The 18,851-nt window shown below is 41.8% G+C and overlaps 1 protein-coding gene across 3 annotated transcripts in view; it reads right to left on the minus strand.

Annotated features, from left to right (window-relative positions):
- CDHR1 (cadherin related family member 1) overlaps positions 1–18,851 on the minus strand; it is a 51,669-nt gene that overhangs the window by 10,276 nt on the left and 22,542 nt on the right. For all 3 annotated transcript variants that reach the window (XM_040071443.2, XM_040071442.2, XM_058421559.1), the window contains 7 exons: positions 16,824–16,902; positions 13,861–13,961; positions 11,923–12,126; positions 8,861–9,013; positions 5,254–5,418; positions 3,102–3,169; positions 25–253 (listed from right to left, as the gene is read on the minus strand). In XM_040071443.2, coding sequence (XP_039927377.1) covers positions 25–253; positions 3,102–3,169; positions 5,254–5,418; positions 8,861–9,013; positions 11,923–12,126; positions 13,861–13,961; positions 16,824–16,902 — 999 coding nt within the window. The remainder of the gene's footprint in view (positions 1–24; positions 254–3,101; positions 3,170–5,253; positions 5,419–8,860; positions 9,014–11,922; positions 12,127–13,860; positions 13,962–16,823; positions 16,903–18,851) is intronic.

Consider the following 18,851-nt stretch of genomic DNA (forward strand, 5'->3'; position numbering starts at 1 on the left):
CCTGCTTTGTGACACATCTCTCACCTCTATCTTCACTGGTGACCCAATGATCATTGTCTTTTCCTGGATGTTTTCATTGAACTCTGGAGAGTGGTCATTGACATCTAGCACGGTGATAAACACTTCAGCCAGGCTGTATTTCCCATCTGTGTCCTCTGCTTTCACATAGAAATTATACTTCGAGTTCACTTCGGCATCCAGTACAGCCCAGGGCTGGGTGTAAATTATACCTGTGGATGGGTGGATTAGGAACCTGGAAAAGAAGGAAAAGAAGATTTTTGGTCAAGTAATGTCTGTTTAGAGCCTGCTGTAAACACTGAAATGCTGTGCCCAGACACTGGTACTCTTCACCTAATTCCTCTCTGGGTGATGTTTCCAAATCCTTCACTCTACCTAGTTTTTGTCTAGCTCCTTTAGGCTTGAAAACCAGAGAACTATCAGTGTCTCATAGTTTTCTCTCTCTTGTGCCATTTTAGCTGTATTTTCCATAAAAAGTCTTTATCCTCAGTAAATGCTCAGTGTGATGGCCTTCTCCCAGAGTGATTTCCTTACATTAAAAGCAAAAACATCAAAACTGATTTTACTTTTTTTTTTCAGTTTAAAAGTATGGTGTAATAGACTATGTCTTGCATAAATTAAGATTGATTTATATCACTTAAATAGCTAAAAGAAGTGTGATGCATATCATATTTAAACTCTTCACTTCTCAGAATGAGTAGGAAAAAAAATCTGCTCTTAAATCTCCCAAACTACAGGGCAAATTATCTTCTCCAAAAATAATCATTTTTCCATAGACTGACACTGAGATGGAGTGGGTGTTCAGATTTATCTGTTGCAAATTCAATTTTACACATTTGTAATTACGAAGCCACTGTCAAAAGTGTCAGCCCAAAGTTTGGATTTATAGAGAAGATACCAACGCAGTGTCTTTTTAGAATAGACTGCCAGTGTAGGCTCCAAGCAGTAGAGCTTTTAACAGGTGAAACTTTTTATATATCTTTTGATCAATGTGCAGGGTGGGCACATTATAAAAGGGGCATTTAGTAATCCAGAATCTTCAATTGTTACCCTGTTTTTTTTGAGTTTTTTATAGCCTCCAGTTGTTACTGAGACACACAAAGCAGTCACATAGAGAGAGAGGTTTCGCAAGGCAGAGGTCCTTCTCCGATCCGGCTCAAGGCTGAATCTAGGTGGAGAGAGAGCCCCTTTGTTTTATTTCTTACTTTTTATACATTTGTGGGTCTAGCAGAAGATTGGCTTTTAGAGTTTTCACCTCTCAAGCCAACTGGCCAGACCAGCCGTCAGTTACAATTGTTTTCAGGTTAGAAATATGCAAAGGACAGAGAATGAAAAACAAAGGATTTGTTTATGTTACATCTGTGGGAAAAAGGTAAAACTGCTTCTAATATTGTACCATAGCTAAAAGATCTGACTCCATTTATGAAAAATCAAAAAGCTATAAAAAACTCAGAAAAACCAGGGTAACATTCAACTGTTCTCATAACCCTGTTAAATAAAAATGCAAGTTTTGATGAAACCCAAGATCTGTAGGTGGGAATAGCTGTGTGGGAGATGGTGCCTGTGCTGTCTCCTCAGCACCCAGCCCAGCCTAGCAGACAGCACTGTCATCATTCCCATTTTAGTGGGAGAAGTGCTCCCACTGGCAGCTTGGATCACCAAAGTAGGATTACCATCAGATTGCTTTCATCTTCAACAGTTAACACTATTTCTTTACTCTACTACAACTCATCTTCCTGCCCACACAACTGCACACCCACTGATTTAATATCCAAGATGTAACATCGTGCCTCTGGTTGAAATTCTCCTATCTGCATCAAACAGTGTGTTCAGCAGATTTAGAGGGGCCAGGGCTAGAAAATCAATCCAGCCTTGCAGGGTTATGACATTTTGGCATGAGGAAAACAAACAAAAATACTTAAGAAGGAAAAGAAAAGTTCACATCATAATTTCTTCATTCATCAGCATAAGAACAGTGAATCTGAGCATCCCCATAATGCCAATCAGAATAAAGTTGTGCGAACATTTTTTTCCCCCTAAATCCTTTGTCAACAACCTTCTCAAGCTTCTTTCCACCAGCTGCTACATCCTAAGCCTAAGAGGTCTGCCTGCATGACATGACCTTTTCTTGCTTCTCTCTGTGCAGTTAGCAGCTAGCTTAAAGACTTAGTGAAGAGCTCAAAATAATCCATGGTGGAAATGCTCCCATATGTGTTTCCTTCTGGCTACAGAAGAGGTTCACCCTTAACAACTTGGATTTTGGACTTTGATTGTGCCTCCTAAACAGCTTTCACCTTAACAAGAAAAGTTCAGCTTTAGCTCCAGGTGGATAACGTGCAGAGGAAAAAAAGATTCTTGAGATGAGTGCCTGAAAAGCTCATTCATTTTCAGCATTCTGCCCTGCAGCTGCAGGTTCCAGCAGGAATATCTGTGACTGCCATGTCACTGATCCCAGCCACATTTGAGAGCTGGGATGCTGTGAAGGAGCCAGTGTTTCAAGATGTTCTACCCCCAGCACTGTCCCCAAAGACAGGGAGAGGGAGGGAGGCATTATTAATAAATCAAGTAAGCATTGGGTTCCGTTCTTCCTGATGCAGGACTATTATGTTTAAATATATGAAAGGCTTTTAACACCCAATGCAGCTGACCTCCAAAGGTGAGGTTTATATCCTTGAATATCTTGTCTTCCTTGATTTATTTTGACAGGAGCTATTTGTAAAGCCATATGGAAAGGGAAGGGATAAAACTCAAGAAATTCTTTTTCTGTAGAACTGACTTTTCACAACTAGACCAAAACCTCTCTTTCTCTTAGAAGTGTTTTTCAAATGTGATTGAACAAATACTGTGTATTGATACTTCAGCTGCCTTATGTCTCTTTGGGGGTTTGTGGATAGAATTCCTTGGAGTTCCTGAAGCAGATGCTTAATGATCACAGCAGCTTTACTGTTGTGTTCACAGAACTCACAAAGAACATGGCAAAAATGTCCTTGGATATGAGTGGATCAAGAATGGGCTTTCTTTTAAAATCCTTTCAGAACTCTGCTTAGAGGTTATGTAGTTTTATTTATTTACTTGTTACTTACAGATCTGCTCCTGTTCCATAGATAGAGTACTTGATTTCTCCCCAAAGCCCCGAATCTGGATCTGTAGCCTTAAGAAAAGAAAAAAAGAGGGTTTTACTTTACTAAAATGCAAAAGTAAATGTTTCATTTTTCTTTTAACAACAGGCGCAAATACTTTTCACTCTCTTTGCCATCACATTTTTAGTGGGAAACCATATGAGCAAATATGTCCCTAGAAAGTGCATGAGCTAACACCATGAAATGTCCCTTCCAGTCCCAGGAGCACTGTTCCTGGTGCTCGGGGGCTCTGGCAGGGAGATTGACGCTAGATGGCCCCATCCATCCACAGTTACCTCATCCTCCTTTGATAGAGATGATCTCAATGACATGAACACACTGCCAGCTCTCAAACCTTCCTAATTATCAGTTAAACATTAATGAATATTCCCTGGACAAAATTATTTACTTCATATAGAGTATTTTTAAGCTTCTGCTTGTGTAATTGGTTCAATTTAAAGTAATGAATAACAAATGTTTTAATCTATACATTGTATTTCAGCTTTGTTTATATTTTAATCTCTCTTGTGCCTGTGTGACTTTTAATAACGCAAATACTAAGCCAGATGATATCTTTGTTTCATACTCTTGTTGGCTTCTTTTCTTAGCTCAGGCTTAGGAAAGCTATTGATTTGGTAGCAGCTATTTCCGTAAGCTCCTGCTTCTCTGATAGCTCTGAGGAGGTGTTACACTGTTGTATCTGGCCATCAAAATTCATGGTGGCACTAGTTGATTCATTCATCTTCCTGTTTAAATATTTGAGAACTGGAACAATGTCGTTGATTCCTGCATGATTAACATAACAAACCTGCAGCCCTCCTGATAGGTGTTGTTTTGTTCTTTGGCATGAGCTTATCGGATTCTCTCACCCTGTAATTTTGACCACAGCCTAGTTTAGTACTAGTCTAACTTTACTTAAAACATTGGCATACCTGGGACTTCCCCCAGATTTGGCATTCCGAGTACTTGAAGCATTTTAGTTTTTCACATATAGTTGTGAATCTGGTCAAGTACTGAGTTGACAGCACATGACTGAATTTTACATGGGCTCCTCAGCTACACGTTCCCGTGCACTTTGGCTCAGAAGTTTTGTTGCTTCTGCAAACATTTTTTTAAATCTCTGGGGGGTTTTTAACTGTCCAAGTCTTAGAATTTCATTCCTATTACCTCAAAGATAGCAATGTCTAAGAGTCTCTAATAGCTTTCCTATTATTTTCATGCAATAACCTTATCTCTATTGTTTATGTTTCACTTATTTGATTCTTTCATCGCTAAAATTTGCCTTCAGGCCTTTATTATTATGACTGTTTAATTGTCTTTCTTACTTGTTGCCAGCCTGTGCTGGAGATATCTGGCAACCTGCCTCCACCATCCTTACCCATGTGGCCTCTGCAAGGTGACTTGCATCCCCCACTGAGGCCCAGGTGGCCAGGAGCTGTCTTGTCTTTGTGACAAGAGAGCTGTTTCCAGTCTCTGCAGTTGCATTAGAAAGGCAGCTGGAAATGCTCCTCCAGCACTCAGGGCCCGTGTAATACCCTGACTTTGTTTGTATGGAAGTGCAAGTTACTGGAAAATCTATAGCCATATTTTTCTCGCTGTGAGAAGATACACACATAGGGATCTTTTTTTCCCAATCCGAATTTTAATTTAGGATTTTATATTTAATTTTATATTCTTGCCCTCCTTAACTATTTAATGATGCCTTTAGCAGCCAGGTTCCTCCCAAGAGGAGGAGACTAATACCTACTAAGCAGCCATCTTGTTTTCTTTTTACTCATACTTAAGCGAGCAAATCCAGTAAATCCAATTCCACTTAGCCATAACTGAATCGTCCCACTGGACACTGATTTGGCTGAGGCATTCTTAATACTCAAAGGCCATGTGATTTGTCTTAAAAGCAGATGGCCCTTGTTGTTCTAAATAATATTTGTCTAAAGCTTTATTTTTTCCTGAAGTGGTTCCTTTTCGGATTCTGGAAAGGAATTGGAGTTTGGTCCAGAAGTCAAATGGCAAGAAAAATTTGCTACTTGCCCTGTCGACTGTTTTTAAGGTACTTGAACTGTCTCCACAGACACCCAGAAAAGAGAGCATTTCTTAAGAGGTGAATGAAACTTACTGTAACAGCCACTACATTGGAGCCCCCTGGGGAGTTCTCGGGGATCCTGGCAATGTAGTAGTCAGAGGAGAACTTTGGGACATTGTCATTGGTATCCAGCAAGCGAATCACTACGTCAGCCGTCGAGCTGAATTTCTCCGGTGTGTTCACCTCTATTGCAAGAAGCTAAGAAGAGAAAGACCAGAAATCACTACAAAGCAGCTATTAGTTCTCTTAAAGGAGCTCCCTCCACCTCCCATGGCACACTGGTGCATTTTAGCCTGGTTGGACCGGACAGCTCAGAACCAGGGAGATGATGAGCCAGGTCAGCCTTGGCTGGTTTGTGTGTGCTTGCTTGCAATGGGCAATCAAGCTGTGTGGAGAGGCCTTCAAACCTATGTATTCTTATTAGACCTCATGTGGCAGATGTGACTTGTCATCATGAACCAACACACATCCTAAAGCAGTAACAGAAGCCTACAAACAGTCATCTCTGGGCAGCTCCTAGAACTTTGGGAAACATAAGCACTGAATTAGTTTGAATAACCACATAAATTTAATCGTGATCTTTTGTAGAGGAGGTTCTTTTTCAGGAAAAAAAGTCAGGAAGAATAAACTGCACCAAACAGGGTGAAAAGATGATGGAACCTGTTGTTTTGAAGCATCATTACTCCCACCCCAAATGCTGGATGGTCAGGCATGTACAGCAGAATCCCATTTCCCAAAGATAGGGAGGACTTCTACTACTGACTTCATGGGACTTCTACCCTCATTGCCTCATGCTGATTAGGACTTTGTCAGATAACACGGGGGCTTTTGAATTGCCTCGCTGTCTCTGTGGAGAAGGAAGCTCTCTGACATCACACATTCTTGTAACTGCTCATCTGAAAGGACACATTTGTATCACCTCGAGGTGAAAGCAGAGCCTGGGGAGCTGATCAAGTGGACAGGGAAAAGGCTATCAGCGGCATCCAGAGCTGTGCCTGCTGTGTGAACATCAATAATGTTTGGAAATAAAGAGAAGTGGATCTCGAAGGATTGCTTGCAATTACTGCAGCACACCACTGCTCTAAAAGGGGAGCCTGGTCACTGCATGGCTGTGCTAAGTTTTGTGTTTGGGAGTCTCAGGTGGTTACAGCAAGAAATTTTTGAAGGGACAGTGGTACAGACATCAGCAAAAACCTCCTCATGAGACATCTCAGCTCCTAAAGCAGTACAGGGGTAAAATCTTAGTGCTGATTGTGCACATGGAGCTATAACTAAATTACAATATCTGCAGTTAAATCATCTTTGCTGCTGCAATCAGCCCATCTTAGTACACCGTATGAAAGCTCAGTATTTTTACTTTGTTTTCTACACTAATTTTTTAGTCCCTTTCTTTTATGTCCTGCTATGTCAACATGCTGACATCTTCCTTTAGGGAGGAAATTTTGTCAGCTTACTTGCCTGCAGTGTCTTATGCAGACCTGTATTGTTTGTTTTATGCAGAGAGAAAAAAAAATAGCATAAAACTATTACTTCAGAGGACTACATATCAACAATTAATACTTAAGTGCTAGAAGAGCAAACTGACATGTAATCTTAAAAGTGGTAGGTAAATTTTTAAAATTTAAAGTTTGATTTTGGCAGCTGAAGATAATTGCAGCCTCACCTGGTCCCAGTCTGCAGATGTGAGTGTCTGCAGCATGTCCAGGCTCCTGCCAAGGCACGATGTGCCCAAAGCTGGAAGAGATGGAGGCAGAGAGAGATGTGCCCAAAGCTGGAAGAGATGGAGGCTTTTGCCCCCAAAGCATGGCAGCCCATAGCACGGTGGAACAGCAATATGTGGCCCCTGTGGCAGAGGGGCTTGAGAGATGTGTGAATTATCATAGCTGCCATACTTTGGGAAAACCATTCGAACTCCTAGGCAGCTGAAAATTAAGGAACTCCTGACTACCAACTCCATTTAAGAGCCAGCACTAAATGGAGGATAGATTTCTCTAGTAGCCTTTGCTTCAGAAAGTTTTTCAGTGCATCTCCCAGAGAAATTGGCATTAATTACTGTCTAGCATTTTACTCTTCAAAAACAAACTAGAGGAGAGGGATCATTGCTTACAGAAAAAACCCAAAGCCCTGAAGATAACCTCTCAAAGCTGTTGTGAGATACACATTAAATGAAATTTATTTAATCCAAAATTCTAACCAGAATGACTACACTGACAACTAAAACTGGGTAGGAAGTGATGCAGGAAAATGCAGGAGGAATTTTCAGGAAAATGAAGCTAGCAATGAGGTCTTCATAAAGTATTTGCTGCCATATATTGCTACCATATCATCTATCTGCACATTCTCCAATTGGAATCCAGACAAAGGCTGCACTTTTTAAGCCAAGTTTTATAGGCTCCAGTAAAAATAATTTTGGAAAGTCTTTCTCCAGTAGAAATAATTTAAAAGAAAAGGTGAATAACTGCTTAAGCTACAAATATATATATATATATCCTTTTTCCTGGTAATTAATTCTTTTGGTGTTCATGGCAATCCCATTAACTGCTTTGATTTCTGTTGGCATTCATGAGGAGGCCATGTGTAACTCCTTTACTGGTCTTTTGGTAGTTTAACTTGAATAAATGTGCACTTGTTATAATTAGTTTCAGTAGCACTTTATGGCCCTTTCAGAATCTTCCACTTCAATGCAGTAATGATGCTTCATAGTTTTGTAGCATCTATAACCTATAAAACTCAAAATGGCTTAGGAACATTACAAGAAGAGGCCTGAAACATACTGAAGTGAAACTTGCTAAGGACACAAAGCAAACTGCATGGCAAGCGGGAGAACAAAATTGTGGAATTTTGGCTTTTGGGCTGTGCAAAAAATGCCTCTCTCTGTACATTACAGAACTAGCATATGTTAATACTCAGGTAGATTGTTTTGGCAATTTTTCTAAATGATTACAGGGATTGTCTATGCAATTCTTTGCCATCAGAACTGAAACATCTCACTGTTCAGAGGCAGCTGACATAAAACCAGACTACTTAATTATCTTGTTGATGAGCCAAAGAATCCATCAGAGAAGGTGATAATGCAAGGTTCGAGCTTTTGGATGAAACTGGTTCTTGCATGGCTGCCTTATAGCATGGGTGAGCCTCAGGTCAGCCTGAAAATGGCCATATAGATAGATAGACTCTGACAAAGGCAGTGAGCAATTTGGGGGAATTATCTTCCAGTCAGTTGGGGTCTTCAGGCTGCCAACATTCAAAAGTATGATCATGAATCAGATTACTTAGCACTAAGCAGGTAAAGCTTTAGCTGCAAAGAAATTAGGATTTCATCCTGTGAATATGTCTTGTGAGTGCAGAAATAACACCCTCAAGGTTCAGTCCAGAATGATTCAGAGCTCCACCAACATGTACAGTTTCCAGAGAAAGATAAAAAATAAACATTTTGCACTGACTGGACAAAATCATTCCACAGATGCATCCACTAAACTTCGTGAAGGTGAGGAACTAGAGGCAGAAATGAGTTTTCCTTACATGGAATATCATGTCACTGATACTATATCAGACAGTTCCAGGAGGATCACATCGAATACAAAACCCATCATACTCATAGTGTATACCCTGAAAAAGAGGACCTGGAAAGCAGAAGTACCTTGAAGGTTAACACCTTGAAGCTTTCATAGTCAATAGCAGCAGAATTTTCCACTATTATTGTAACTTGAGCCTCATTCAGGACAGTTTGAGGAACCACTCGGAAGATGCCACCAGGTCCAACAAGACGAAGGTTGAATTTAGCATTGGCTCCCTGTGAATAAAAGCAGATATGGCATTGATTGTTTTCAGTGAATGGCACATATCTTACAGCCTAGATCGCTCTGTTTCTTCAAACGATATAAAATGATTCACTGAATCTTGCTGCTTAGAGCCCTCTGCTCTCCATCCCCTGGGCAGGAGACTACTAAGAAGCTTAGTTGTATAATCCCTCCAGCCCTAGTCACAAGACTGAGACAGCTTTTCTTAAAATAGATTGACAAGCTTGGTTATTCTTTCAGTCATAATGGAAAAACCCTGCAGCAGGCCTGGCTAAGGGATGAATTGTGTGGAAAGAAGCCTTGGGTTTCATGCCACACACTGGGAGCTAGACAGAGATGACACCACATGGATATTGGCAGGGAAGCCCTGCCTCTTCCTGCTTCCTACCAAGGAAAGGAACTGAACTGCTTGAGTGAGGACAGCACAACCCTCAGAAACCCAGTCTCACAGAAAGGTTTGGGTTGGAAAGGACATTTGAGATCACCTTCCACCAGAACCCCATCCAGCTTGGCCTTGGACACTTCCATTGTCCAGCCTGTGTCCTAATAACTCACATGCTGTGTGAGTTGTTCTTCACTCCACATTTTGCACTGGTTGGATTAAGCTAGCCCAGAGATGCAAATACCAAACCTTTTGGAAGTTGATGCACTTGTGGGGAGAGAGGAGCTCCACTTGTGCAGAACAATATCTGACACCCTTGACAGCTCCAGGTGAAGTGAGGAGGCAAATCCCATTACATAAATAAACCTTCTAGCCAGAGAGAACATGGGAAGCAGCAGTATCTGAAAAGTTACCACCACTTGTGTGCAAGTTGGGAAGAGTGAGCCAGAGTCAGCTGGCCAGGCTAATTCTATTAAACCAAACTGGAGCATGTAAGAGAAAAGATGAAAGGGGGATTCTCATATTTCTGCCTTACAGGGGAGATAGGAAAATGAGCTGAGCCTACCTCACCAAACTCTCTGTGTTCACCAATTTCTCAGTGTCATGTTTACACTGTGACAAACAGCCAGATTCACTGCCTGCCTGGTGCCTCCACGTTCTCCCTGTAGCATGACTCTTGAGATGATGAATTTCTAATAATAACTTTCAAACAGAACTTTACTTTCAGCTGTGTCCCTGGAGAGCTTGTTATGAGCAGCTCTTGAGCAGCCCTAGCTCATGTCAAGAGAAAAAGTATTCAGCAGTAGTCCCTTAAGGGAAACAGAATGACCTTGGATTCAAACTCAGTGGTCTTTGTTATTTGGTCACGCAAACTCATCCCCCAGCTACAGAGATGATAAAGGGCTCTCTTTTGCTGGATGGTAAAGTCAAACACACAAAGCCAGAGCTGCTGGACTATGGGTGGGAAGAGTGGACAGTCTGACAGTACAAAGTCAGACAGTGTGTGGTACATGGGACTGTTCATGACTAGAAGGGTGGCATGGGATAGGGAGAGAACTGCCTCCTCCAGCAGCTGAGTGATTTCTGCCACTGATGTCCACTGAACCCTGCTGCTCAGAGCAAGCCATGCTGCTGCATGTCCCCAGACAGACAGCCATGGGACACAGGAATGACTGGAGGAACAGCAGCACTGAGCCCTAAGCCCTGTTGAGGTCTGAGAGAGAAATTTCTCTATAATTTTCTTGCAAGTGAGCATGGCATTTCCATCAAACTGTAAGCCTAAACAAGAACTTAACCACAGCTTCCTCCTCACTTGTATCATCCACTCCCCCAAAAGAAAGAGTCTCTAGCAGCTGTGACAGAGACAGATAGATGTTTAATTTTCCTCTCTACAGAATCATCTTGGATGGAAGGGAAAACATTGTATTCTCTGCCTTAGAAGAAAAGCAACCCACCCCCCTAGAGTGATGCCTTACACTGTACTAGGAAGCTGCTTGAGAAATCTATACGGTGTATTTATCAGTGTTTTCTACTTATTTTATAGCCTAACTTGCAGCCTGAATATTTTGTCAGCCTAGATATATATTTTGTCTCTAAAGAGAAGAGATGGGTTTTGTTTCTCCCCTTCTGCAGCGCCATCCCCCGTGACAACAGCAGGACAGACGTAGCACTGCTTTGAAAGCAGTCATTTATCTGCTCGCTGCAGAGCAGCAGGAGGGAGGGGGAAGAAGCCAGTGGGTTTGATAAAGTACAATACCATCAAACCAGCACAATACTGAGCACAGTTACAGAAGAGAGCTCTTTCCAATAGTAATACAATTCTCAGATGCATTAAGCTTTTTTCTTGTCACTGCCTAACCTGAGGCTAACTCAGATGGATGTCATTCATACAGCATTTAGCTTAGGGGTCCCTATAGCAACCATTGCCATAGTACCTACAGGCATCACAGGTCAGTTAGACAGCAGGCTGAGATGGATGGAGTGTTCTTTCCTTTTCCTTTATCTGTTAAGAGTTAGTTTGGCTCGGGCATAATTTTTAAGACTACTTAAAAATATCACTCCAGTGGGAATGACTTATCAAACCATGCACTTCAGACCCTGACTGTAACATAAGGGCCAGAAGAAGACACAGACAGTAATTGCACCTGAAGTTACTAAAGGTCTTGGAACCTCCAAGAAAATCTTCAAAGGGAATATGTTCTCGGGCATACACTGGCAACAACTAAACACAACCACTAGTTAGGGAAGTTCATAGGGATTGTTCAGCTTCAGCTGCCACAAGACCTGGGCTGCAGGTGTAGGACCACCCTTCCCATTGGCATAACAGACTAACTGAACTTCCGGGTCCAGGCTTTCTGGACTACAACTGGTCCCTTACAACTACTTTTTCTGTCCTAGGCTTTTAGGGAACACAGGTGAAACAGGTGAGCTTCTACAATGACATTTGTTCGTCTGACAGCTCTTTCTAGTCTTTGGGAAAATAGGACAGGAAAACCGAAAGTCCACATAGTTTCCATTTACCTGATCTGAATCATTGACTGTAATCTTCAATCCCCTTAAGATTTCACCCTCTGGGGGATGCTCGTACATGGTCAGTTCAAACCTGTTCTGGGGACCGTTCTCTCCATAGAACGTTGGTGGATGGTTGTTGAGGTCAACCACCCGTATGGTCACCATGGCAAACGTGTGCTCGGAGATGTCACCTTCCTGACTGACTTCTGATGCCTGCAGCAGGGAAGAGGAAGAAAAGAATGATGAAGGCGTTTTCTCCTTCTTCAGGTTCGTGTTCAGGTATTATTCCACACATTCAAAGCAGTCTAACTTGTAGGAAGGTTCACAGACTTATATTTCTCTAAAACTTCAGTCTCTTTCACACTGAAGTTGATTAGAAGATTATGGTAATACCAGTCCCAGTAGAGCCCCAGTTGATTCTCCTTCTAATTTTGTCATCTTAGTAACTCACTCTAGGTGAAAACAGTTCTCTAAAAACAAATAATCCAATAGAGGCAAGGTAATTGCTTGCCTAAAGTGTTGATAGAACAGAAAAGGAAGTCAATATTTAAATTTGCTGTGGTACCACAGGCAGTTCATTGTCTCATTGCTGCAAGGACTGCAGCCTTGAATACTGCCATAAAAACTGTACTTGTGGCATTTAGGCAAATATTTGAAAAAGTACATACTTTTCTGAGATTTAGTCTCTGATTCACAATTCTGCTTAGATTCTGTTTAGATGAGCTTAATTTAAAGTGGATATAGTTTAGACAGACAGGCAAACCTAGTTGGTATTTTTCTGAACCACAAGATCAAATCTGAGTTTTCAACAACAGCAACATGCAGCCTGATTCACTGGGTTGAACCTGAGGCATTTCTTCTGCCAGGACAGAAACTGGCTGGTATTTTTGTCACAACAGCTATATCTAACATGCTTTTTTGCTCAAAGGGCTCAAAACCAAAGGTACTTTCTCTGAAGACACTAGTCTGGCAACTGAGGTACTTGTCACTACATATGCAGGGTAATATAACCCCCTTTTGGTTCCTCTAGCAGCTTTTGCAGACTGCATGAGCTCTGGGTCACCACATGCATAATTAGGAGATCAGGAAAGCTTGCAATGCTTTAACCCATTCTGCATCTGGGGAGTGGAAGCAGACTGCAGTGAAGCAGAGCTGATAGAGGAAGAAATGGTGCCTGAGTTTAGCTCAGCCCAAGAGGACTCCGTGTTCTCCCAGGTAAAGCTCACAGCTTGAACCCAGGAGCAAGCGAGTGGGGATGCTATACATCAGTTCTGGCAGTGTGCAGTTCCTCAAAGCTGCCTTTAAGCTGGTACTGCCCTTACCACAACAATAATGCACGGTTCCAACATGCTGAAGAAAACTGATACAGTCTTCACAGTTTAATCCTACATTCTTCAACACCTTTTCTTTAGAAACTGCTTAAAATAACCCAGCCTGTCACATGAGTACTGGCTCATCGAGGTGTTAGCTCATCAAGGTGTGAGAATGTTATTTGCACATGGCTGATGAGTCCCTCAGGAGTGGATGCTGACATGACTCTGTATGATCTGTCCCAGTCCTATTACTAATCATTGATTTGATTACCTGTCTCATGACATGGAGGTTTTGAGACATTAATTCCCAGTATAGCAATAAAATCTGGAAACACAGAGAACAGGTATCTATGGACTGTAAAGGACATTGATTCTCTAGCCTCAGAGATGAAATTAGGACAAGACGATTTCATTTGAAAAAAGTAATTTGAGATACTAAATATCCCAACAACAATAACCCAACATCCCAACAAAAGCAATTAGTGCTGCTTTATACTGTTTGGCACTCTGCTGGAATATAGGAGGTAGTTTCTGAAACAGGTAAACTCAGCTATAAATTGAACAATTTTAGACAATCATGCCTACTCAAGGCATTTTGAGTCTTAAACAGTCTTAAAGTGGCCACAGTACCTACCTTAACTTTTAGTTCATACACTTCTTTCTTGAGCTGATTTGGGCTTTTTATCACAGAAATGGCTCCAGTTGTGTTGCTGATTTCAAACGAACCTTCACTTCCTGCAATGAAACCGAGATGCTCTGTTTATATGCCACGCTTTCTTTCTTTGAACAACCATGGGCAAATCAACACTACACTTCATTAAGTGTACACATCTTTGTCCATATCCATATCCATATCCATATCCATATCCATATCCATATCTATCAGTAGATCTGAAGCCACTCTTCAAAAATGAAGCATTTCTATGACTGGTCACAGTGAGATGAAAACAGACATGAGGGCCAAAAAAGGTTTTCCCCCCCTAGGAACAGCTCAGTGGAGTTCTTCCCTTATGGGCAACTGTTAACATTTTCCTCTTCCCATCCTGCTTGGGCTCCCCTCAAGCCTCAGCATCCAGGCACCCAAATTTGGTATTAGCTTTTATTACGCTGTCTTCTTTATATGCTGGTTTAGACGAAAATAGACATCTGTCATTGTAATTAGCAAATGCTTAATTAAGTCTCTGAGAAACAAGAACATTTCTCTCACTAATATCGGCTAAGCTGAGAAGTCTGACAATCTGCCTCAAAGAAGACACAGTCGCTTCTCTCAGACAGCATCTCTGGAGAAGCATCTTCTGGTCCTAAACACTGAGTTGTCAAAAAACCTTTCAGCCTGTTGCAAGGCTGTCCTGAACAAAAAGGGTTTTTAGGAGTATCTGGGGTAAACCCCAAGGTTTCTGAGCTGAGGCAGTCTGACAGAGGCAGGACAGGGCTGCAGGCTGACTTTGCTAGTGCTACTTCCATTGATCTAGAGAGAATACCAGCTCCAGGCAGCAGTTTATTGAGATTGCTGTATTTGTGCTGAAGCAAATTCCAGCTTGCAGTGAGGCATCAGAGTCTCACCAGGATGTCAGGAACCATCTCACATCACAGCCCAAGGCAGGCTGGTGCCCCGGAAGGGCAGCCCTGATCCTACCTCATGTACAGCACTGGCCACATCCTGTGCTTTGTGGCAGTCTACCATTGAAAGGAAAAGAGAGGAAATCCCTTTAAATGTAGGAGATCAAGCCTTCAGAAATAAAGGACGATGACCTGAAAGCCCAGTCATTTTTCTTTTTCTCAAACTCATTTCCAGTGATGATTTTTAAACCATCCAATAGTATCCTCTTTTACTAATACCTTCAATAACTGCAACTTCATTAAAGCACTCTAGACACAACATTGAACAGATATTGACTCACAATACCCAATTATTAAGATTCACTGGCCTGCAAAATATATTCTGAGTGAGAAGAAGCTTAAGTCAATAGTGGTTTCAAACCACCATACTTCATGATACTGTCTAGTTATCCTGGGGAAATTGGCAACCTGGAGTACGTGTAGCAGTATGTGTTCCTCCATACAGCATGTTCAGAAGACTGAAGCATTTCCTATTATTATTCCACACTCCCGGAATAAGAAATGCTCATTAAGAACAAACAATTCCCTATTGGCTGTTAGTGTTTTCTTGTCCTTTGACATCCCAGCTGCAGTTATTGGAATAATGCCAGTGTCTGAAGTGCAGGGGCAGAAACCTGTTGCAATCTTTTGTTCTCTGTTTTTCAACTTTCTGTACACTAAAAGCATATTCCCTTCCCCTCTTCCATTTCACACAAACAAAACCCTTTGTTAATGGGCATGAGAAAAGCCTGCTCCCCACTAAGTCATATTTTGTTCTACTTATCTGTCATCCCCTTCCATCTTCCTTTCCCACCCTTTCCTAAACACTTATCTTTTTTTTTTTTAATCCCAGAGAACCCTTTTGGTCTTTCTCTATTTTCTTTGGAAATCCAGTATCTTTCCTCACTAATTTTATTTCCCTTTGACATTTTTTCCTGGTTCTTCTGCCTTCAGTCATTCTCCTTACTAAATTTCTCCCTTGTTTAGCATATTCTCCTCCCACTTACTTGTTCTTGCTCCTCATTTTACACCTTTTTACCTTTTCCATTTTTGATCTGTTGTCTTCTGCAACCCTTTTTTCCTCAATGTTTCTACCTTTCTTTTACCTATTTATTCCCTCCCATTAAGAAGGAACCTCAGCATGGGTCTCATCCCACACCAACACAAAAACTCAGCTGTCTCTCTCTCTTCTGGCTGTTTGGATTACTTAACACAACGAAGCACTTACCCCATAGCTCTTCAACTCCACCTCAGATTCCTCTTAGGAAGTTTTGGGATCTTTCACACCTGTGAGTTGGGGTGCCCAGTTGCTATGGAAGCCTTGTTTTGGAAGGGAGAGAGTATAAAACCCCAAATCCTCAGAGCTGTAGCCTGGAGTTTAGTTGCTCTAAGCTGTTATCTTCACCACCTAATGAATCATCAATTCAGCTAAGCTTCACATTCATGCTATTAAAAGACGTGTGATAGACACGCTCAGAATAGCTGATGGAAAGCATTAATCTTCTGATAACATCTGTTTTCTTCCAATTCGGTGTACAGCCCATGTCTCTTCACTGGTAAATATAATTTCTTCCAAGAAATCAGGGGTTTGACTGTTTAGCCACTTCCACCACTGTATTAATAAAAATATCCCTCCAAATGCTATGTCTGGGTCTCCCAATGAATTATCTCACCTCCCAGATTAAGTGACAAAGAGGCTCAGAAGAGTGAATGCATCTCCCTTTACACTTTCTGAAATGACAAGAAGGCTACTGATGCCTAACAAATCAGCAACATTAACAGCTCCAAGTGCAGTTCTGTGAAGAGGTTACCAAAACTCACTGAACTGAATCTTGGCTATTCTCTGCCAGACAGGGCCCTGAAGTTGTTTGAGATACCTGACATTATTTCCCGAGATTTTGTCTCAGGTTTCTTAAACTTTAGCATATTCTGTTCTAATTTAATGCCAGATGTAGTTTTGAGTGCCCTTTAAATTTCATAGAAGACAAGCCTACTCACCATTCACGATGCAGTAATGAATACTGTTAGGCTTTCCTCTGTCTCCATCAAGAGCAACAACAGTAAGGACCTCAGAGCCCTGGGGAGAAATGGGAAATCACAGTCTGCATGCCGAGATCAGAGCAGCGAGATTGCAACTGCACATTATTAAACTGACCTCCTGTAAGTCTTTCTGCAGTGAAGTGCTGGGGGCAGAGTGGGTACGACTGCTTGTGCCAGATGGGGAACACAAAAAGGGCCAGTGCCCACTGCTCTGGGAGTGAAACGGCTGCACAGCCATGGGTGCTCAGCCCTGGGGGCTGGCTGATCGCAGGAATGGTTGGAAGCCATGGCCAAGGACACCTGCCTGGAGCCACAGATGGGGACAGAGGATCTGGAGCAGCCAATCCGAAACCCAAAGTTTAGTTTGGGGTACTACCAAGATTCCCTCCGGCCGCATCTGTGTAGGCTCCTGTGCCCCATGGCCACACAGTGTGCTGAGACACAGGTGGCTGCCAAGGAGTCGTTGCGTCACTTTGGTCCTTCCTAATTAAGCTCACACAGGCAATAGGAATAAACAGAGATCACAGAGCAACTTGGCCCACAGAACATCTGGGGCATAAAATTGTGATGAAAATGATGGTGATTTAACTGCCCTTAAACCTTCACTGTCTGTCTTTCTGCACAAGTAACATGGCTGTGGGCCATACGTACAGAATTTGTGTACTGGGGACCATTTGCTCATGTGACTGTTCCTATTAGCTCTGAGGAATGATGAGTGTCACATTAAAATGCTCACCCAAGTGGCCATGAGCTGTGCAATTTGGACCTCTGAACTGAAGTGTTACTGTTTGAGGCTGCAGAACCAGGGAACATTGAAGTAACTGTCAGTGAATCACAAATGGCAATAAGGAACATTTTCATGACAACCCTTGAGTGATTTTTTCAAACAAGAGCAAGGCTCTGTTAGAGTAACTGGAAATACAGAACTGTATTTATTATCGTTTATGCTGGAAGCAGCAATAAAATCTGCCTACTGGGCAAAATGCAGTGCAGTCCCTTTGAAGGTGACAGAGCACTTGTAAATCCTGACAACTCCACCAAGGAGAAAAGAAGCAAGTTTACAAAATTAACACCAACTGTGCAAACACCACTAAAATCGGCTATTGCTTCTTTCTCTGTGGAGTTCATTCTAATGGCAAAACCCACACTAGGAAGGACTGATTCGTGCTTCCATCATTATATCATAATGGTGTAAGTTATAAGCTCAAGCTGCATGTAATTAACATTTATTGATTCATATTTCCATAGTAAACACTAACTCCTGTGTGCACCTGATAGTTATTTCAAGATCTATATGTAACTATGCAGAATAAATCAATATACATAATATCGTTTATTCTAAACACCTGCAGAGTACATGAGCATTACTTCTCTGCCCTGCTGAAATGTAGCAGCTTCTGCAGTGAACTGCAGTGTATAGTCATGCAGGGTGCATTTCTGGAGAAAGGTAAGACACAATCTTTCCTGAAACGCAAGGGAAGGTCTGATGAACAAAGTGCAATCACACAACAAAACTGATCAATAACCTAATGTTGGGTAGATAGCATTTCTTGTCCTATAAATGAAGAAAAGTTTAATTAAATCTTATGTATCAGGGTGAAAGCTGATCCATACACAATCATGTCACTGCTTAGATATGGAGAAAACTCACTAGTTTGCAGCTTCAAGAATATGTGGCTGAAAACAACTGGTTCTCCTAATTATGCCTCTGTTTGACTGATAATCTGGTTGAGTTTAGGCCTAGGAGACCTTCCTCGCCCATTCTGCCTAACCGGCCATCACTGAGCAGAAAGACTCCTGCATTTTGGGGATGTCAGGGTTGCTTCTCCCCAGGTGATATCCATGATACCACACAGAGTCTGGAGTATCTGGGCATAAATTCTGTCTGCACCTTGTACAACCAACTGTTGGTAGCAGACTGATCTGAACATCCACATTAAGGTTTTTAAGTTCAGGTGAGGTGACTGGCAGCCTGCTTAGGCCTCC

Source organism: Hirundo rustica, chromosome 8 (assembly GCF_015227805.2).
Source record: "Hirundo rustica isolate bHirRus1 chromosome 8, bHirRus1.pri.v3, whole genome shotgun sequence".
Lineage (NCBI taxonomy): Eukaryota > Metazoa > Chordata > Aves > Passeriformes > Hirundinidae > Hirundo > Hirundo rustica.